At 41.5% G+C, this 22464-nt stretch overlaps 2 protein-coding genes and 1 long non-coding RNA gene across 16 annotated transcripts in view; 1 reads left to right on the top strand and 2 right to left on the bottom strand.

Moving 5' to 3' along the window:
• CHUK (component of inhibitor of nuclear factor kappa B kinase complex) overlaps positions 1-17720 on the bottom strand; it is a 43374-nt gene extending 25654 nt beyond the window's left edge. Inside the window, exons 1-9 of one of the 7 annotated variants that reach the window (XR_002524404.2) lie at positions 17532-17720; positions 13715-13809; positions 10708-10822; positions 9954-10023; positions 8128-8216; positions 6810-6899; positions 6548-6672; positions 6252-6359; positions 5528-5663 (exon numbers count right to left, since the gene is read on the bottom strand). Coding sequence is in view for 4 of the 7 variants with exons in the window: in XM_003904116.3 (XP_003904165.1) it covers positions 5528-5663; positions 6252-6359; positions 6548-6672; positions 6810-6899; positions 8128-8216; positions 9954-10023; positions 10708-10822; positions 13715-13809; positions 17532-17636 (933 nt within the window). In the remaining 3 variants the exon portion in view is untranslated. Of the gene's footprint in view, positions 1-5527; positions 5664-6251; positions 6360-6547; positions 6673-6809; positions 6900-8127; positions 8217-9953; positions 10024-10707; positions 10823-13714; positions 13810-16366; positions 16463-16982; positions 17485-17531 lie in introns of those variants that run through there. The other 6 variants (XR_001891505.3, XR_001891506.3, XM_003904116.3 and 3 more) reach the window with 6 other exon arrangements.
• Positions 17721-17743: 23 nt separating this feature from the next.
• LOC116269422 lies at positions 17744-18838 on the top strand. The gene is made up of 2 exons (XR_004176924.1): positions 17744-17829; positions 18330-18838. It is a non-coding gene; the product is annotated as an uncharacterized LOC116269422 (long non-coding RNA).
• A 3026-nt stretch (positions 18839-21864) lies between these two features.
• The window catches only part of CWF19L1 (CWF19 like cell cycle control factor 1), a 35306-nt gene continuing 34706 nt past the window's right edge, over positions 21865-22464 (bottom strand). For all 8 annotated transcript variants that reach the window (XM_017944206.3, XM_021943584.2, XM_003904118.5 and 5 more), the window contains one exon: positions 21865-22079. In XM_017944206.3, coding sequence (XP_017799695.1) covers positions 21935-22079 — 145 coding nt within the window. In that variant the 3' untranslated portion in view covers positions 21865-21934. The remainder of the gene's footprint in view (positions 22080-22464) is intronic.

Below are 22464 nucleotides of genomic sequence, written 5' to 3'. Positions count from 1 at the left end.
CATTTTTAAATTGGGTTATTTACATTTTTGGTATTGAGTTGCATGAGTTTCTTATAAATTTAGGATATTAATTTCTTATTAGATGTATGGTATGTATGTATCTTTTCCCAATCCATGGGTTGCTTTTTCGTTTTGTTAATTGCTTCCTTTGCTGTACAGTTTTTAGTTTAAAGGCCCACTATTATTTCCACTTACAAATCCTAACACAGATGCCCAAATAAGTGGTGCTACAGAAATACTAAACTGAGACTGGGCATGGCGGCTCACGCCTGTAATCCCAGCACTTTGGGATTACAAAACAGGTGGATCACTTGAGGTCAGGAGTTCAACACCAGCCTGGCCAATATGGTGAAACCTCGTCTCTACTAAAAATACAAAAATTAGCTAGGCTTGGTGGCACAACACCTATAATCCCAGTTACTCAGAAGGCTGAGGCAGGAGAATTGCCTGAACCTGGGAGATCAAGGCTACAGTGAGCCGAGATTGCGCCATTGCACTTCAGGCGACAGAGTGAGACTCCGTCTCAAAAAGAAAAAAAAAAGAAAGAAAAAGAAAAAAGAAAGAAAGGGATACTGAATATTCCCAACACAAAGAAATGATGTTTGAGATGATGGATATGCTAATTACCCTAATCACTACACAGTATATGTATTGAAACATCACTATTTACCCATGAATAGGTACAATTATTTGTCAATTTAAAAAATTAGGCCGGGCGCAGTGGCTCACACCTGTAATCCCAGCCCTTTGGGAGGCCAAGACAGGTGGATCACTTGAGGACAGGAGTTCGAGACCATCCTGGCCAACATGGCGAAACCTTGTCTCTACCAAAAATACAAAAAAATTAGTCGGCCATGATGGCACACACCTGTAATTCCAACTGTGTGGGAGGCTGAGGCACGAGAGAATCACTTGAGTCTGGGAGGTGAAGGCTGGAGTGAGTGGAGATCGTACCATGGTACTCCAGCCTGGGTGACAGTACAAAACTCTATCTCAAAAAAACAAAACAAATTGAAAAAACTTAAAAGCATATTAACAATTTTGTTTGTTTTTGACACAGAGTCTCTCTCTGTTGCCCAGGCTGGAGTGCAGTGTTGCGATCTCGTCTCACTGCGGCCTCCACCTCCCGGGTTTAAGCAACTCTCCTGCCTCAGCCTCCCGAGTAGCTGGGATTACAGGCATGCACCACCATCCCTGGCTAATTTTTGTATTTTTAGTAGAGATGGGGTTTCACTATGTTGGCCAGGCTAGTCTTGAACTCCTAACCTCAAGTGATCCACCTGACTCTGCCTCCCAAAGTGCTGGGATTATAGGCATGAGCCACCGCACCTGTATTAACAAAATTTTTAAAAAGAAATACCAAACTGTTTTTATAACCGGAAGTTGATCCTTTTCATGTGAATTCCAAATGTCACAACATGATTGCCAGTATTTCTCTTATTAAGAGACTTCTCTTTAATATAAATCTTTTATGCTTAAAAGGGGAGTAGGGAAATCTTCAAAACTGATATGGATTTACAATACAATTATACTACCTGAGACTTTCCATGCCTTCCCAGTTTAGGCATATTTCACACTATGACAGCTGCCATTTATAGCAATAGCAGAAACTTAGGATGAAAAATCCTATAATAGACATCTACTTTTACACAGGATATTAGGATATGTCATCATGGCATCCCACTACTAAAGCTCCAGGCCAGAAGGGAGCAAAAGAAAAAAGAGGAAATACAACCTAAATTTATCTTTTTGTTCACTATAATATTTAATGAGTACCTACTATTGGTAGGTACATACTGTTGGTACATAATATTAAATGTGTTGTGGTGGTAGTAGTGGGTATACAAACTGAGTACCTGATGATCCTTGCCCTCCAAACAGTTATAGTCAAACAGAAGGTATTAAGATATACTAAGAGAACTAAAGTACCAGGCAAAATGTGATAGGTGTTATAATCAGCGTAAAGTATCATACACTTGGCAGTAGGAAGCGGGCACTTCATAAAGGAGGCACTACTTGAGCTAAACTTTGAAATGAAAGAAAGACTGAAATGGGAAAGGACTGAAAAATAAGTTCCTTTAGGCAGAAAACAAGGCGAGCAGAAGCAGAAAAGTAGAAAGGGATGGGCATAATCAGAGAATACAGTTAATCCAGTTCAAATGTACCTAAAATGATGCTCTCTCAGGGCATTAGTAAGAGGTAAGTCCGGAAGTATAAATTGATATGAAACCAAGATAGGTTCTGAGTACCAATGAAAGGGTCTGAACTTTATTCAATAAGTGAAAGAGAACTATGCAAGCCTTTCTAAATTGAGAACCTGGCAAGCTCAAAATTATTAAGATATTCAAAAGATAAATTTATAAAATAATTGGATATATCGATTGAAGAGAAAGGAAGAGCCAAGACAGCCAAAGTTTCCCATCTGGGTAACTGAAAAGGTGACAGTGCAAATAAGAGGTGTAGGAAATCTACAGAGGTAGATTTAATGGGGCCAGGTGCAGTGGCTCATGCCTGTAATCCCAGCACTTTGGAAGGCCAAGGTGGGAAGATCACCTGAGGTCAGGGTGTCAAGACCAGCCTGGCCAACATGGTGAAACCCCATCTCTACTAAAAATATAAAAATCAGCCAGACATGGTGGCGGGCGCCTGTAATCCCAGCTACTCAGGAGGCTGAGGCAGGAGAATCGCTTGAACCCAGGAGGTGTAGGTTGCAGTGAGCTGAGATCGTGAGACACAGTGAGGCTCCATCTCAAAAACAAACAAAAAAAAGAAGTAAATTTAATGGACAGAACAAATATGTTCAGTTTTTAATAAATTAAGTCTTAAGTGCTAGTGGAACAACCAGATAGTTATACAGTTATACGACAGTTATAAGTCCTTGGTGGAAACGTCTAAGCTATGGAGAGAAATAACTTTAGGAGTTATCCATGTGCAGTTTATAGGTAAAGCTATACAGTTGAAGAAACTGCCTAATTAAAAAAAAGGAAATGTAATGGAAAAAGAACCAAGAAGAGACTCAGAATACAGTTACATTTAGGGGCATGAAAGAGGAGGCAAAGAAAAAAATAATTAAATGTTGCTGTTTCACCATTATTTTTAGTGGTAGGTTCAGTACACTTTTTCCAACTCTTCAACATATTTAAAGATTTTCATAATAAACAGTTGAAAAATATGCATACAATCAGACTTGCTAAGCTGTTTTTTCAAAAGGGAAATAGTAACTGTTTTGTTGCTTCCTTTTTTAAGTGAAAATCAAACAGACATCATTCCTTTCTTGTACAATATATATAAACATTTTAGGAAAATGTTCTACAGTAACACCAAGCTGTTTTGTAGTTCATACTTCTGTACTTTTGCTCATGATGCTCTGCTGCCTATAAATCTATCCCACCTCCACCCTTTTCCTAAAAAATCTCATTCTTCAAAATTCAGTCCTATTATCATGTCTAACAAGCATCCTTGAAGCTTCTTGAACTACTATAACTAGTACCTTATATATACCTTATTCTGTATAACCTCATAATAATATTGGTTCTTTGAGGAAGATATTACTGTCCTTGAGATAGACAGACAACATTTGCTCAGGTTCACAGACAGGTAAATAGTGGTGCTGCAAACTGAATTTAAGTCTGTAAACTACAAACTCCATAATGTGGAATCTTTCCCCATGCCCTATAACAAGAGGCTCACAGATGCCTTTCAAAGCAGAAATGATGCTATAATTCCTATGATGAGTATGAAACAAATAAGAGATGTGATTCATTCACAACCGAAATGTTTCAGAGGCAACACAGAACTAAAGCCCTGCTTTCCTAACGCACTAAGGGATAATTTATTCTTTGGCACAGTAGAAAGAAACCAAATCAAGAAGAAGCTAGGTATCTTTTCAGTGTTAGCCAAGAATGACATCCACATGGCCTCAAGTTTCTATTTAATAAAGTATGCCAAGATCGGGCACGGTGGCTCACATCTGTAATCCCAGCACTTTGGGAAGTCAACGTAGGAGGATCACTTGAGGCCAGGAGTTCAAAACCAGCCTGGACAACACAGCGAGACCCCATTTCCACCAAAAATTTAAAAATTAGGCAGGAGAGCTGGCGCACACCTGCAGTCCCATTTACTCTGGAGGCTGAGGCAGGAGGATCACGTGAGTTCAGGAGTTCCAGACTAAAGTGAACTATCTCGCCATGTACTCCAGCATTAAATGATTATAATTTCTCATTTCAATTTTAGAAACCTGTATACTATAAACTATCAATAAAAATGTGAAGACTATTATGAGAGTTGTTTCTGGGTACACTGCCCAACAGAACTATCTATAGCTCTCATTCATATCAATAAATAATTTACTAAGAACCTGATACATGCCCTGCTCTGTACTGACTGCCATGGTTAGGATGGGTAGGGTGGGTGGTTGTTAATAAAAGTAGTAAAACAATCCCAACATTGAAGAAGAAAACAATCTATATGAAGATGCATGAATGGAAGATGAGAAATAGAGAATACAGCCTTTAAATGACAAATTGTGTGGCAGAGACCATTTAAAGAAAAGTTCTTGAAGACATGCCAGTGTAGGTGAGGAGATACACAGAAATGGATATCATACTAGGCAGAAGGATAGCATCTGTCAAAGCATAAAGGTAGATAATGGGTTTGAGGTATAAGGAGCAGTGACAAGCTGGTCTTGTATGAGGTAAAGGTTAAGAGAGGCAGGTACAAGGTAAAACTTGGTTAGGGAAAGCCCCCCAAAAAAGCCAAGCAGATCAGTTTACACTTGACTTGTTAAAAAAAAAAAAAAGAAGAACTATGTTAGTTTCTTGGGCAGAAGAATAAAAAAGCATTTTCAGAAGATGAGATAGGTAGTACATATTGAATTAACTATAGGTTAGGGAGTAAGTGCAGAACCATGAAAGGCAGATAGGAACCTTCCTTACCAAATCAAATCCAGTATGACTAGACATAAATGAATGAGGATAATGGCAACAACATGGGAAAAGGTAAATTAAAAAGTTGCTTCAAAGGAGTAATCAACAAAGACCACAGAGAAGCAAACTGAGACAGCTTGCTAAAGAAATTTTTTTAAAAAATCAGCTCTAAGAATATAATTTTCTTTTTTCAAATACGTATCAGCGCTGGACACAGTGGCTCACGCCTGTAATCCCACTTTGGAAGGCCAAGGCGGGCGGATCACCTGAGGTCAGGAGTTCAAGACCAGCCTGGACAAGGTGGTGAAACCCTATCTCTACTAAATATACAAAAATTAGCTGGGTGTGGTGGCATGCACCTGTAGTCCCAGCTACTTGGGAGGCTGAGGCAAAAGAATTGCTTGAACCTGGGAGGTGAAGGTTGCAGTGGGCTTAAAACGTGCCACCGCACTCCAGCCTAGGTGACAGAGCGAGACCCTGTCTCAAAATAAATAAATAAGTAAGCAACAGGAAAAGATTATTAAACTATATTTATGCTAACTTTCCAAATAAACTTGTTAATTTCAATGCTGGTCTTATGCAGTAGACCCATTAAGACTAACCTTCAAATTCAAAATGTGATCCATTAGTACAAAACATCTCGGCTGCTTCAAAGTAAGGTCAACAGGTCCTCCCCTCTGCTGAGGGTCCCAATTCAACATCAACTGTAGCCAGTTTTCCATGGGTTCTACTATTAAACTAGAAAACATACAAAATAGGGTGAAAAGCAAATCATTATGTTCCAATTTCCCTTTATACTGTTAGAAAGGTAATTTTGTAGGTTGTCCACTTTCTTTCCCACATCACTTGTCTATACCATTTCATAACTTACTTTCAAATTCATGAAATGACAGGGAACAAACTTTTTTCCATCAAAAACTACTCAAAACTCCACGTTAGTTACTGACAACTCCAACGGATGAGTCCAAATCCATTCTGCAAAGAACCCATTTCCTTCATTATCCTAAGAACCTTCTTAGGACCTATGTCAATCAGTTAAATGGCAGTTCTTGTTTCCACTAGATCTGTGCTGTCCGATACGGTAGCCACTAGTCAGTCCCAAATGGCTATTTACATTTAGTATTTATTCAAAATTCAGTTACCCAGCCAAACTAGCTACCTGTCAAGGAGTCAATAGCCTCATGTGGCGAACAGAGATATAGAAGGTTTCTACATCATCACAGAAAGTTCTACTGGATAATGCAACTTGAAACAGAAAACTACTCTACTGTTCCTTTACAACCCTGGAGAAACTGAGGCAAACTTCCTTAACTAAAATATACTTACCTACAAAGGCTATTTGGTTGAGGTAAATGGCTACTAAACCGAACTTCTCCTGACATCTCTTCACATGCAAATATACACTTTGGATCCTTCTTCTTAATCTTCTCATGCCTATAAAATCAAAAGCTACCTCAGCTGACAAAGTGATTCTCACAAATACTCTTAAGATTTCTTGCCATTTAATTATATTCAATTGTATATTTCAAAGGCAATTAAACAAAGAAAGAAAAAAAAAAAGCAGACAAATGAAAATATTTCCATTCCCATTAAGCATGCCCAAGTTCTCATCCATTTCTTACCAGGTAAATGGCTGCAGATGATGCAAAAAAGGCCTATATCCAGCAATACATTCAAATACCATGGTCCCAAAGCTCCAATAATCAACAGTGGCTGTGTAAGGCTTATTCTCAAAGAGCTCTGGGGCCTTCAAAAGAGAAAATGTTTTAAACACCAACACTGTATGGGAAAAACTACTTTATTTTTGAACTACTATATTCATGATCTTCAGAAATAAGAGAATCCTACACACATTTAAATTCAAAGAAACAATACAGGCCTCACCAGATACTGCAGTGTTCCCACAAAAGATGTACACAGACTTCCTTGATCAACATCTTTGGCATATCCCAGATCAATTATTTTATGTATTATCTGAAAAATAATAAGACAGATTAAGTATTAAATGGTAGAGAAATTTAAAAAGGAAAGACAACAATATCCTTATAAGGCTATAGAGAGGGTGGTGGTGAGGAGCTTAGGCTCTGTAATATCACAAAAATATTTCAAGTCTGAGTGCCACCACTTAACTAGGTGTGTGATCTACCAAGTTATTTAACCGCTCTCAGTAATCTAATTGGACGACTAACAGTCCCTACCTCACAGAATTGTTATTAGGATCCAATGAAATAATGAAAGTAAAGAAGGTAATACAGTGCTTGGTACACGGTAAAAATTAAATACAGGTGGGCTATTAATTTTTATTTTGCTGTATTCAAAATAAGCTCGATCCATTAAATTGGAAAGTAAAGGCAAGGGTGACTTCCAAACTTGAAGAAGCATCATACCCCCTTAGAGTGGATTAAATGTGAGTAAATACTGAGATCTAACTTCAAGAATGTCATGAAGTCTTTGGATTAAAAAAAAAAAAAAAAAAAAACAGAGATATTTGGTGCCAAGCATACATGAAAGGCTCCTAAGAGAAGAAGCATCACGAAGGTTCCAACACCCCCACGAGACCAACAACTATCTTCGCTAACTGAAAAGACAGCACACACAACTCAACCCAAGGCGCAGACTCTTGGCTTTTAAGTCTTTACTGGAATGAAATTTGGACGCTGGAAACAAGAAAACTGCTTAAAAGTTACTAATTAAATGAACATTTTAAGAGTCAATTCACAATTTCTGGTTCTTCTCCAGATAACTCATCTAAATTGGGGGAAGGAAAATAAGTTTTAAAAATATACATACTTTCTTTTTTTCTTAAAGTGAACCCAGGATGTGTGTGTATGTGTTTTGGATGTGCTTCATAAGAATAAAATAGTAAGTGTTAACATATTATGTATTCACTGCCAATATCTTTGCTAGATACTATGCTGGAAAAACAGACATGAACAAGACAGGTGAAGTCTAGGAGCTGAGTTAAGTATGAAAAAAAAGAAAAAGAAAAAAAAGACAGGTGCAGTTCCTTCTTTAATGGAACCACTGTTTAGCAGAAGGGACAAAAAACTAAACACAAAACTACAGTTCAGTGTGGTAAGGTCTGAAATGGAAAAAGTAAGAGTGTTACGGGCATACAGCAAAGACACCAAAGCTCAAGGACTAACTATATCAGACAGACTATATTCAATAGGCATGAAACATTACTTCAGGTTTCACCTACCTTTCCACTAACATCCTGAAGAACTATGTTTTCAGGTTTTAGATCTCGATGTATAATTTTGTTTTCATGCAAATATCGAATCCCAGACCCTAAATAAAGTTTAAAATACACTTTGAAGTAACAGAAAGCATTGAGTTAAAAGAAAAATTCACCTCACATTTTGTACAAATCTGCTCTGATGCTCAAGTTTATACGGATCATCGTAACTACACAACTAATATTACAGTAGTTCAGGTTTTCTTCATAGAAAAACGTAACATTAAGCAAATACTACAAAATTATACTATATGTTCATCTAACTCATTAGAATTAACATTAAATAGAAATGCAACAAGCAATTGGGAAAATCCCTGTAACTCTAATAAGCCCCCTTCTCCCACCTAAATCAACCATTTAAACTGGACTTTAGCTCTCATGACCTTGGAAAAGAGGCAAAACCAAAATCTACGCGGAAACAAATTTTTGGTTTTTGAGGTTCCTCCAAAAGGTTAGGTACTGGTTATTTTAGGAATTTTTCTGGAGTCATTCTGATTAAGCAGAGATTTTTCACCCCAAGAGTTGACTTGGCCGGGGGCGGTGGCTCACGCTTGCAATCCCAGCACTTTGGGAGGCCGAGGCGGGCGGATCATGAGGTCAGGAGTTTGAGACTAGCCAGGCCAACACAGTGAAACCCGGTCTCTACTAAAAATACAAAAATTAGCCAGGCATGGTGGCGGGCGCCTGTAATCCCAGCTACTCAGGAGGCTGAGGCAGGAGAATCACTTGAACCTGGGAGGCAGAGCTTGCAGTGAGCTGAGATCGTACCACTGCACTCTAGCCTGGGTGACAGGGCTAGACTCCGTCTCAAAACAAACAAAAAAGAGTTGATTTGAGGACCCATCTCTCAAGGAGATGCAATTCCACTGTAAAAAAAATTACTATGTCAATGGTGTGGGAGGAGTGAAATTGAGTAAGGTCATTTTGCATGATTTTTTTGTCAGCTATTGGAACACCTATTAGATAAAAAAAGGACTCCTAGCCAAAAATAAATAAAATATCCTAGTTTGTGTGTGTGTGTGTGTGTGTGAGACAAAAGTCTCACTCTGTTGCCCAAGCCGGAGTGCAGTGGCCCAATCTCGGCTCACTGCAACCTCCACCTCCTGGGTTCAAGCAATTCTCCTGCCTCAGCCTCCCGAGTAGCTGCGACTACAGGCATGTGGCATCATGCCCAGCTAATTTTTCTATTTTTATTTTTATTTTTTTGAAACGGAATCTCGCTCTGTCGCCCAGGCTGGAGTGCAGTGGCGTGATCTCGGCTCATTGCAAGCTCTGCCTTCTGGGTTCACGCCATTCTCCTGCCTCAGCCTCCCAAATAGCTGGGACTACAGGCGCCCGCAACACACCCAGCTAATTTTTTGGATTTTTTAGTAGAGACGGGGTTTCACTGTGTTAGCCAGGATGGTGTCGATCTCCTGACCTTGTGATCTGCCCGCCTCGGCCTCCCAAAGTGCTGGGATTACAGGCATTTTGTATTTTTAGTAGAGATGGAGTTTCACTATGTTGGCCAGGCTGGTCTTGGACTCCTGACCTCGTGATCCGCCCACCTCAGCCTCCCAAAGTGCTGGGATTACAGGCGTGAGCCACCGCACCCTAGGATATAAAAATATCCTGGTTTTAATTTAGCATCAACAGTAATAGATTTATATGATAACTTCTTATAGATGTTGAAATTCTATAGACTTTGTACAGTGTATCAACAATTCTCCTGAATTCCCAAAAAGGTACAGAATCTTTTACGGACCAAAGGGGCATTACATCACAATGGTATTTTAATACTGATTACATACCTATATCACTTAGTAAAGAAAGTATCTGGCTTTCTTTAAGTCCACAACAATTTTCTGGTTTGTTGAGCAGCTAAAAAAAGAAAGAAATCTAAAAATGTGTTCTGCAAATTGCTGGGCTGTAATAGTGACCACACATTAATTACTATACTCTAAGAGAATATTCAATGAGAAAGTCAGTCATAATAAATTACAAGGGAATACAATTTCCAAATCCATACTGACGGCATGTAAATTTCATGATAAGGCTCATAAAAGTAAAAAGAAGCAAAAAGCACTTGAAACTGGAAAAGGCTGACAAATCTCAGGAATATATATATAAATGGTCATATGGGCACATTTAAAATTAGGTAGAAAAGAAAGATTGCAATACAGAAAACAACTTTTTACAAGCACCTTAACCACTGAAAATTTCATCTAATACCACTGCTATAGTCCCATCAAACAGCAACAACAAAAATGCATTTTCTAAATCAGGAGTCAACAAACATTTTCTGTAAGGAACCATATGGTAAATACTTTAGGTTTTGCAAGTCACATAGCCTCTGTTAAACTACTCAATTCTGCAGTCATAAGAAAGCAGCCACAGACAATGTGTAAAGAAATGAATGTGGCTGTGTTCCAATAAAACTATTTACAAAACAGGAAGCAGACCATAGTTTTTCCGATTCTTATTCTAGTTTATTATATTTAATATGATTCAAATAATGCTAAAGTTTGTGATTTACTATCTCTCATCTCAAAACATCCACACTACCTTTCGGAGATCTCCTCCAGAACAGTATTCCATTGCTAGAAGAGGCACATCATGAATCAAAATATTCAATTCTTCAGGAACATCACAGGCCTTTACAACGTTGGCATGGTTCAACCTAATAAGAAAGAAAAACATTACAATAAAAAATTTATTTCCAATAAAAAGGGACTGGATTTGAAATGCTACTTAATTGCGGGTGGATGAACACAGGGGGAAAGATCGGTATTATTTATAATACTCTAATTTCTGATTTGTATAATTAAAAATTAGAATTTTTTAAAAGAAAACATACATAAAAATACCATCACTATTACTACTATTACATTTCTAAGTGCCAAGCAGTAAGCATTTTAAATATATTAACTCAATTATTTGTCACAATAATCCTAATATAGGTAGATTTATTAATACTTTCACCACACAGGAGAAAATTGAAGCACAAATTGGCTAAGTAACACAGTCAGTAGGTAGTCAAGTAAGGATTCAAATCTGGCGTTTTAGGCTGGATGCAGTTGCAACTGTAATCCCAACAATTCGGGAGGCTGAGGTGGGAGGATTGCTTGAGGCCAGGAGTTTGAGATCAGCATGGGTAACACTGAGACCTCATCTCTACAAAAAATTAAAAATTAGCCAGGCGTGGTGGCACATGCCTATAGTCCCAGCTACTCCAGAGGCTGAGATGGGAGGACTACTTGAGCCCAGGAGTTCAAGTCAAGCCTGGGTAACACAGCAAGACCACATCTCTTTAAGAAAAAAAAAAGAAAAAGAAACAAACAGAATTTCCATGTACATGCAGGGCCTGATAATTTATATTGTTAAGCTTTCCTGGTGATTCTGCCACATAACCAAGTTTGAGAAGCAAAATGAAATTAAGCACAGATATATTAGAGTCAGAAAGTATTTATTTCAAATCCACACTTTACCAACCACCAGCTATGTGACTCTATATGCTTCAACTTCCTCACTTACAAAATAATACCTAAATATAAGATTGCTGTGATAAACTGGAAGAATGATCCGTAAAGCACTTAGCACACTACCTGTGGAAGTTTTAAAATATATCTACTTCTCTTTTTAAAAACTTAACTTTCCTCCCCTTGAATGTAGGCTGTACTTAGTGACTCACCGTAACAAACAGAATGTGGTGGAAAAGGATGGAGTCTTACTTCTGAGGAAAGATCATAAAAGATATGTCGGTTTTCATCTTGCTCGCTCATTCGCTGTGTCTCTCTCTCAGATCACTCACTCTTTCTGGGGAAGCTAGCTTCCATGTCATGAAGACATTCAAGCTTCCCCATGAAGAGGCCCACGCGGTGAAGAACTGATGCTTCTGGCCAACAGTCATATAAGTGAGCATGGAAGCAGATACTCCAGTGCCAGTTAAGCCTTTGGATTACTGAAGCTCCAATCAGTATCTTGAGATGTCTCAGGAAAGACTCTAAGCTAGAATCACCCAGCTAAGCCACTCCTAAATTCGTAAGTCACAGAAACTATAAGATACTAAATGTTTGCTATTTTAAGCCACAAAATGTTGGGGTTATTTATTTATTTACTTATTTTTGAGACAGAGTCGCCCAGGCTGGGGTGCAGTGGCATGATCTCAGTTCACTGCAACCTCCGCCTCCCAGGTTCAAGCAATTCTCCTGCCTCAGCCTCCCAATTAGCTGGGATTACATACGCCTGCCACCACGCCCGGCTAATTTTTGTATTTTTAGTACAGATGGAGTTTTGCCATGTTGACCAGGCTGGTCTCAAACTCCTGACCTCAGGTGATCCACCCACCTTGGCCTCCCAAAGTGCTGGGATTATAGGTGTGAGCCACCACACCCTAACTGACTTTTGTTAACTGAAATGAAATACTTTTTTGATTGTGGTAAAATACACATAGCATAAAATTTACCACCTTAACCATTTTTAAGTGTATGGTTTAGCAGCATCAGATGCTTTCCTTTTTTTTCACACAGGGTCTTGCTCTTGTCACCCACGCTGGAGTACAGTGGTGTGATCTCAGCTCACTGTAGCCTCGACCTCCTGGGCTCAAGCAATCTTCCCACCTCAGCCTCCCGAGTAACTGGGACTATAGGCATGTACCACCACATCCGGCTAATTTTTGTATTTTTTGTAGAGATAGGGTTTTGCCAGGTTGCCTAGGCGGGTCTCGAACTCCTGAGCTCAAGCAATCCACTCGCCTCAGCCTCCCAAAGTGTTGGAATTACAGTGTGAGCCAACGTGCCCAGCCTGGCATCAAATACTTCCACATTGTTTTGCTACTATCACTATACTGCACAAAACTGTTGAATTCTGCAAAGCTGAAACTCCGCACCTATTAAAAATTATTCTCTATTTGCTGGTCCCTTCACTGTCTGGCAAACACCATTCTACTTTCTTCCACTGTGAGTTTGACTAGACTAGGTACCACATATAAGTGGAATAACACAGTATTTGTCTTTTTGTGACTGGCTTATTTCATTTAGCATAATCTCCACAAGATTCATCCATGCTGTGGCATGTGTCAGTTTCCTTCCTTTTTAAGGCTGCATGATATTCCATTTCATGAGTACACCACATTTTGTTTATACATGTCTCTGTTGGTAGATACTGGGTTGCTTTTACCTTTAGGCTATTGTGAAAAATAATGCTATGAATATGAGTGTACAAATTACTCTTGAAGTCCCTGCTTTCAATTCATTTTTGTATATACCCAGAAATGGAATTGCTGGATCATATGGTAATTCTATTTTTAACTTTTTAGGAATCACCATACTGCTTTCCATAACAGCTGCACAATTTTACATTCCTACCAACAGTGTGTAAGTGTCCTAGCTGATTTTAACTAAACCTTCTTAATCCTAATGTGATGTTATTTGAAACATAATATATTTAATGAGAGAAAAAAATACATGTTCCCAAAAAGATCCTGAGAAGAGTGGATTCCTGGTCTCTTTCCCGATGATGACATCTGGTTGGGCTGGGAACCAGGGGAATATAAGTCAAGGAGTACACTTACTTCTTCATAATCTGGATTTCGTGGCACCATCGTTCTCTGTTTTTGGTACTTAGCTCTAGGCGACAAGACTTAATTGCTATTTTGAGATCAAGTTCCTGCCAAAATAGAAAATCAGCAGAAAAAAAGAAAATTAGGTTCTTGTGCAGATTTATTTGCTACCAAAGAAATAACCTAAAACAAGACTTTTTAGCTTTACTAATTAAATATATTTATCCACAGCTCTCTTGAAGCAACGCTTTTTTAAAAAGATAAACCATGAGACTATTACACCAATGCTTTAAAACTGACCTTCAAACACACAACAGCACACAAGGGAAAAGTGACTGAAACTGATTTTATAACAGGTCTCTTTGGAACTCTCTCTCATGTGTAATGTCAGAAAAAAAAAGATCCTGTCTCCGCAGCAAATTCCATTCAGAGCTTAATCAAGACAACTAACATGGGCCCCAGCTCCCAACATAACTAGAATGAAGAAGGTAATTCAGGGCTTCCTGGACTCCAAACAGCAAGAGAAAGTTTTAATATAACCAAGCCTAAAGCAAAAAACTCCAATCTTAATGTATGCATTTCAAATGACATGAAGGAAAAAAAATCCTACCAATGAGTGTACTTCTGTTTCCATATCTACACAATGAACCTAACATCTCTGGCCTGTGACTAGTAATTTAGCCAATTCTGACTGAAATTAAACCCATTCTGATGCACATTACAGGAAATAGCCAGATCCCATCATATTCTGGCAACACTAATAATGCAGCTCAGAAACAGCAGCCAGGGCAAAACAGGCTACACTATGTTTCTGATATCACAAAGAGAGTTCAAAAGAATTTCCAACATATGTAATCTCTGACACAAACCAGAGTTGTAACAAAGGCTGTGTATGGATAAAGAGAGAAGAGCCCAGGGGCCAGGACAGAAAAAATATATTATAGGTGGGGAAGGAAGACACAGCTTGGATAGAGTAGTGTGAATTGGGGGCTGAGAGGAAAAAAGAGGCTAGAGATAAGATGATACTTGGTGCATAGAGAAGAAGGAAAATAGGACAGACTACAAGCTAGCCTACCCACAGGTCTCACTCCCTTCAGTCTTCCTTTTGTTATGAGCAGGTGGCCAGTTATATCTATGTCCCATGCAGACCTTTACCACCATGGAGATAAGAATCAGGCACAGCTATGAACACCACTGAGTCCTAAATGCTCATGTTGATGGAGCAGTAAGTTATCTATTTCAAAAATCCCACTTTGTAAGATCCTTCAACTCCTTAATTTATATTTCATCCACTCTGTGAAATTCTACCTTTTCGCAAAGAATGTTCTATGGGCAGTTTATAGATGTACAACAACAACAAAGTTATGTGCTTAAAAAGCTGGAATACTCTGGGGATAGGGTGACGGCTGTACCACAACGTCAATATACTTAATGCTACCTAACTGTACACTTAAAAATAAAGTGATAAATGTTGTGTTATGTATACTTTACCATAATAAAACAAAAAGTGATGAATTCATCCATCCCCACCCAGGGACCAAAAAAAGAAGTCACAAAAGCTGCCAGCATGCATCCTTTTTCCTTATGATCAGTCTATAGGCAGGCTTAGGTAATACAGGCAACATGCCACTGGAAGCACTTGGCTCCCACTTTTTTTTTTAGTGTGTTATATTCCCTCTGATGGTGAGAATTATTATTTTTTTTTTTTTTTTTTTTTTTTTTTTTGAGACGGAGTCTCGCTGTGTCTCCCAGGCTGGAGTGCGGTGGCGCGATCTCGGCTCACTGCAAGCTCCGCCTCCTGGGTTCACGCCATTCTCCCACCTCAGCCTCCGAGTAGCTGGGACTACAGGCGCCCGCCACCACGCCCGGCTAATTTTTTGTATTTTTAGTAGAGACGGGGTTTCACCGTGTTAGCCAGGATGGTCTCGATCTCCTGACCTCGTGATCCGCCCGTCTCGGCCTCCCAAAGTGCTGGGATTACAGGCTTGAGCCACCGCGCCCGGCCGTGAGAATTATTAAATTTACTACTTATCCTGCTATCATAGGATTTAATGCCTTAGTCCTTCACCTTCCATTCTCTTTCTCCAAGATTTTCTCCCACACCCCATCTAGAAACCTGGTTCACAAAACTTCCTCAGTTCTATCAGTTTCAGTTGTCATTCTAATTACCCTAAACATGCCTATTTCTCCAAAGTAGACACCTATCTCCCCTTTCTCCCACCCCAAATTATGAGCTTTCTCACTACACCCATGTTCCTTTAGATAACAAATTATTACTTTTCCTCTTGAATTCATTTCTCTATTCACAATCCAAGCCCAGGCATTTTAGTAAAATCTTAACTGTTCATCTTGTCCCACATGTTATTCCACTCAAATTTATCCTTCACAAAACCATTTTCCTAGAACAACACTTTTAATCTTGACGTTTCCTTGTTTAAGGCCAATTAATGAGGAGCATTATGATCACAGCAGCAACAACAAAGTAGCAGCAGGTGCTAACAGTTGAGGGCTTTCATAGGTCAGGTACTGTATTTAGCTTTACATACATTATTATTTTATTTAACTCTCAAACCCATGATGCATGCAAGTATTATACTATACCTATTTTATAGGGAACAAAACAAAGCCTGTATTACAGGAAGTGTTAGTCCGGGGTCTATTTACCTAAAATGTCCTTTAGGAAAGCATGAACCTCTCAAATGGCAATGCATGGTTGCGTGGATGTGCATCTGTGCATTTTTCTGGGGAAAGGGTTCACAGCTTTTATTATCATTTTTTATAACAAAAAATACATGTCCCAGGCCTGACGCAGTGGCTCACGCCTATAATCCCTGCACTTTGGGAGGCTGAGACAGGTGGATCACCTGAGGTCAGGAGTTCGAGACCAGCCTGGCCAACATGGTGAAACCCTGTCTCTACTAAAAATACAAAAAATTAGCCCAGCGCGGTGGCGGGCGCCTGTAATCCCAGCTACTCAGGAGGCTGAGGCAGGAGAATCGCTTGAACCCAGGAGGAGGCTACAGTGAGCCGAGATCGCGCCACTACATTCCAGCCTGGGCAACAGAGTGAGACTCCGTCTCGAAAACAAAAACTAACAAACACACAAACATGACCCAAATATTATTTTTTTAACTGCTGCTACAATGGTTAAACATTCTCTATTAAATCAAAGTAAAATTCTTGAGTCTGATGTTAACTGTCCTCCACTGACTGAAGCGCCCCCCATCTCCAATCTATTAATATCGCCTTCCGTTTGAAGCCATGATCTGCACCAACTTACCCTCAGACTGTCCCGACCTGGAATACATCCCCAATTCCAAAGCCCATCCATACTTCCAAAGGTTTAACTCTGGACCGATCATGAAGCCTTCCTTGTCTACTGCAGTCCCCACTGATATCACACGGCCTCCAAGCAAGCGCGCGCACACACGGACCCATACACACGGACGCACACATTCCAACAGGCAGTCTCCTTCAACCCTCTTCTCACACATTCGTGCTCACACATACACACTGTGACGTGCATCTGCCTCACACACCCTGACACTCTACATTCACAGAGACACACGCGCACTGTCACACTCACTAAACACCTGGTCACAGCCTGACAGTCATACCCAAGTTCCCCGCAACAGCTCTATCTATGCCCAGTACCTCAGATACAACTTTGGACACACAGGCAGAGTATCTTTCTCTCTCATACACACACACAAGCCTACTGGCCCACAAATACTGCCCAAGGTCCCACTAACCATCTATCCCACACTGTCAGCCCTGTGTTCCACAGACGCTCAAACCCACCGCCGCTCCCTCTCGCGCCCCGCCTCACCCGATGCTGGTACAGACAGACGTTCCCGAAGCCGCCGGTGCCCAACCGCTCCCGCATCTCCCAGGGCCCGCCCGCGCCCGGCCGCAGCCCCGGGGGCCGCTCCATGGGGCGGGAGGGCAAGCGGCCTCAGGCTCCGCCGCTGTTCCAAGGCCGGTTCCGGGCCGCCGATGCTCGCGCGTCTTCCTTCTCGCGAGAATGAATGCGTCACTTCCGGTAACCGCTGCGAGAACGGCCCTTCCCTATGTTTTCCCAGGGCGCCGCGGGAGCCCTGCCGGCTAAGGGGTGGAGAAACGAACAGGTACTCGGTCCGCTCTTTAAGTCCCCTAGGTATTTTCTGGGAGGGCTGAACGGAACCACAATGTTTTTCTAGTCTTGGAAAACATAAGATCTCTCCAAACCTCGCATTCCCATCAAATCCACTTTTCAAAGCAGTCCAGTCTCTCCTGTATTAAATATATTTTTTTAATTAAGATGGGGTCTTGCTCCGTTGCCCAGGCTGGAGTGCAGTGGCATGATCACGGCTGACTGCTGCCTCGACCTCCCGGAATTGAGCGATCTTCCCACCTCCCGAGTAGTTGGGATTGCAGGCGCGCACCACCTCGCTTGGTTTTTTTGTTTTTTGTAGAGACATGGTCTTGCTACGTTGCCCAGGCTGGTCCCGAACTCCTGGCCTCAAGCAGTCCTCCCACCTCGGCAACCCAAAGTTCTGGGATTATAGACGTGAGCCACCACGCCCGGCAATTAGTCTTTTCTAAACTTCACATTGTCTCCACTCGTCTACACTTCACCTTTCTTCAGATCCCTGCCATCTATCCTCCAACTCCACCACCCGCTGATCCGGCACGCTAAAGACCACCAATGATTTAAAGGCTGCGGAACTGGAAAAATACTACGCCAGCAGGCCCACTAATGAATTAGCCTTACTGTTCACTGACTTCCCAATACACCTGCTCCATGATATGCCCCGTCATCCCAAATGACTCAATGATGTGACGCTATTCCGGAGTGAAGAATGTTTCTCGGGATTTCGGGAACTTTTTTCCTAGATGCCTCACAGAGCTTGCTGTCCAGCAGTCCAGTTAGGGCTCTGCCAGCACAGCAGTTCATTGTGAGAAGTGTTTCTAATGGGTGCTGCAGGGCTGCAGAGGCAAGCTTTGGGAATGCTGTTGGTGCAGCAAGTGCTTCCGGGTGGCGGACTGACATAGCATAGGGGAACCAGCTTCTGGTCTTCCATTTGAGAGGCTCATACTTTCACTGTACCTGGGGAATCTCAATACTCCAAGTAAAGGAGTCAGCATGGAATCAAATTCTTGAGAAATGTGATGCTGCAACCAGAATGTTGAGCACTGCGTGATACAGACCAAGTCGATGTTGTAGGTCATTAGTAACATGTGGTATGGGAGGTTCTGGTTTCTGTAAGTGCATGGTTTCCATGGACTTGGAGATGATGGCGCCTCTGAGGACATGTCATTTAGAGCTGGGCAGACCGCACAGAGAATTGTGGTACAGATTGTTATAACAGTATGAAGCCCTCTCATTTGATGTATGTACAGCATGGCCAGTGCTAGTGTGCTCAATTTCCATAGGTGGGGCTGTAATCTCATAATTCCCACTCAAAAGAGGAAGGGATGCTGAGGACCCAGGGATACTGATGATTGGGCTGACCCGGAAGTGGCCATCTTTGTGGAAACCAGGTTGGTTCCCTTTGTTAACTTTTTAAATGCCCCCATTCCCAGGGCCATGAGTAATTTGAGTTGTTTTTTGTTGTTGAGACAAGAGTTTCACTCCTGTCACCCAGGCTGGAGTGCAATGGCGTGATCTCAGCTCACTGCAACCTCTACTGCCCAGGTTTAAGCAATTCTACTGCCTCAGCCTCCCAAGTAGCTGGCATTACAGGTGCGTGCCACCATGCCTGGCTAATTTTTTCTATTTTAGTAGAGACAGGGTTTCACCATGTTGGTTAAGCTGCTCTCGAACTCCTGATCTCAGCCTCCCAAAGTGCTGTGATTACAGGCGTGAGCCACCTCGACCAGCCTTCAAATTTTTAAAAAGCCTAAGCCTGTTGACCCCAGGCTCCACAATCTTCAATTTTCTGAGTCTCAGTTTTTATTCTTTTTCATGTAAAATAGAGGTAATACCTACCTCACAGAGATTTTGTGAAGATTAAATGAAACAGTGTCTGGACCGTAAGTGCCCAATATAAAGGTAAAAATATTTTTCTTTTTGCTCCTACTATGTAGTATTCTCTTTGCTCCTTCTCCATGTAAATGTTAGATCACTATTTTCAAGCCCTCCTTAAATACTGATATTTCTGGCCAGGCGCGGTGGCTCAAGCCTATAATCCCAGCACTTTGGGAGGCCGAGACGGGCGGATCACGAGGTCAGGCGATCAAGACCATCCTGGTTAACACGGTGAAACCCCGTCTCTACTAAAAATACAAAAAATTAGCCAGGCGTGGTGGTGGGCACCTGTAGTCCCAGCTACTCGGGAGGCTGAGGCAGGAGAATGGTGTAAACCCGGGAGGCGGAGCTTGCAGTGAGCTGAGATCTGGCCACTGCACTCCAGCCTGGGCAACAGAGCGAGACTCCGTCTCCAAAAAAAAAAAACAAAACAAAACACAAACTGATATTTCTTAGGCAATCATCTTCAGCTCAGGACTGTATTTACCCTATCTTAATTTCACCTATGGCCTATACCTTGATGATCTCCAAAGCCCTGTAACCAACCCAGGTACCAATGAGTTTAGAACTGCCCACCAGCACAAAAGACACACATTAGATATATCAAGCACATAAAACAACAATATCCAAAGCAGAATTTATCCTTTTTTTTTTTTTAAATCTGTCCTTTCTCTTCCCCATTAAACTGTAATCTCTGGGACAACAGGGACCATACTGGGACAAGACTATGGTCCTGGAGCTTAGAAAAATGCCTGGCACATAAGAGTTAAATATCTGAAGGACTAAATGGGCTCTTCTCTATGAATAAGATGAATGCTTTAAGAGAAAAGTAGCAAAAGCCTTGGATCCCTTCTCCACTTTGGGTTGCTCAGGGAGAAACTGCCCTGTGTGATTCTGGAACAGCTGGGCCTAAAGCTCTAGCCCCTCCGATTACACATACTACTTCATTTCAATGGTCATAGGCAACATGAACACAAGACACTTCTCAACCATGGAAAAACATCTGGATTTCATTTGGTAGTTTAAAGGTTTTTGAAAATGTTGATATACACAAGCTGTACTTGAAGCTGGATGACAGACATACTTTTATTCTTTTATTTTTGAGATGGAGTTTCGCTGTCACCTAGGCTGGAGTGCAATGGAGCAATCTCGGCTCATAGCAACCTCCACCTCCCAGGTTCAAGCCATTCTCCTGCCTCAGCCTCCCGAGTGGCTGAGATTACAAGCACCTGGCCCCACACCCAGCTAATTTTTGTAGTTTTAGTAAAGACGGGGTTTCAGCATGTTGGCCAGGCTGGTCTCAAACTCCAGTCCTCAGGTGATCCACCTGCCTCGGCCTCCCAAAGTCCTGGGATTACAGGCATGAGCCACTGTGCCTGGCGACATGCTTTTAACATAGGATTTTTTTTTTTTTTTTGGACAGAGTCTCGCTCTGTCACCCAGGCTGGAGTGCAGTGGTGCGACCTTGGCTCACTGCAAACTCCACCTCCCAGGTTCAAGCAATTGTCCTGCCTCAGCCTCCTGAGTAGCTGGGACTATAGGTGCGCGCCACCACACCCAGCTGATTTTTGTACAGTTAGCAGAGACGGGGTTTCACCATGTTGGCCAGGATGGTCTCCATCTCTTGACCTTGTGATCTGCCCACCTCGGCCTCCCAAAGTGCTGGGATTATAAGCATGAGCCACCACGCCCAGCCTTAACATAGGATTTTCATCCTAGAATGACTTTTCCCCAAAAAGATTCAATCTTAGGCCTCTTGCTGCAGGCAAGTTCCATGGGACTGCACAAAAGAGGCAGGGAAACAGTCCCCATGGGAGATTGTAGTTTCTTTAAAAATATGCTTCTAGGCCAGGAATGGTGGCTCATGCTTGTAATCCCAGCAGGTTAAGAAGCCAAGGCGGAGGATCCCTTAAGCCTAGGCATTACAGACCAGCCTGGGCAACACAGGGAGACCCCCGTCTCTACCATCTACCCAAAAATTTAAAAAGTTTGCCAGGCATGGTAGCATGCGCCTGGTGGTCCCAGCTACTCAGGAGGCTGAGGTGGGAAGAACTCTAGAGCCCAGGAGGTTGAGGCTACAGTGAGCCAAAATTGCGCCACTGCAGTCCTGCTTGGGTGACAGAGCGAGACCTTGTCTCAAAAAAAATTCTTCTAATTAAAAAAAAAAAAAGAAAAAGGCTTTACTACTTCCTATGAAGTTCATAAAAAGGTCTTCCCTTTGTTTAGTCATCCAGAGTAAAGTCATAGGGCTCAAAGTCTTTCCGGAAGCGGCGAGCCAGGGTCTCCTCGTCTTCCTTACTGATCTGACACTGCCTCCAGTCAGATTTACCAGGAATATTAAGGATGGCTTCACTGGCCAGGACCTCCCTGCAGAAAGAGCACAAAGAAGTCAAAATGGAAACTAAAAGCCTGAGTTCTCCTCAACATCACCCAAGGAAGGTATGCAGATTTATCTGACTTTGCTCTCCTGCCCTGAGTGCCATCTCTGGCATACTATTGATCAAATCATACCCATTTTAAATGACCGGCTCAGGTACTATTTATTTCCTGATCCTTCAAACCCCACTTGCTTCTCCCTCTCTTAAAAAACTCGGAACTATATTATTGGTACTTAGAGAAGCAACACCACATAGTAGAAAAAGGGCAGGCCCTGGTGTGAGAAAGATCAGAGACTGGATTCCATTTCCAGCTTTGCCGCTTGCTATCTATGATTCAGACAGATGATTTCATCTCTGAGTCTTAATTTCCTCAC

This window comes from Papio anubis, chromosome 11 (assembly GCF_008728515.1).
Source record: "Papio anubis isolate 15944 chromosome 11, Panubis1.0, whole genome shotgun sequence".
NCBI classification, from domain to species: Eukaryota; Metazoa; Chordata; class Mammalia; order Primates; family Cercopithecidae; genus Papio; species Papio anubis.
Note: the sequence above shows the minus strand (reverse complement) of the source record. Positions and strands in the feature narration are given on the sequence as shown.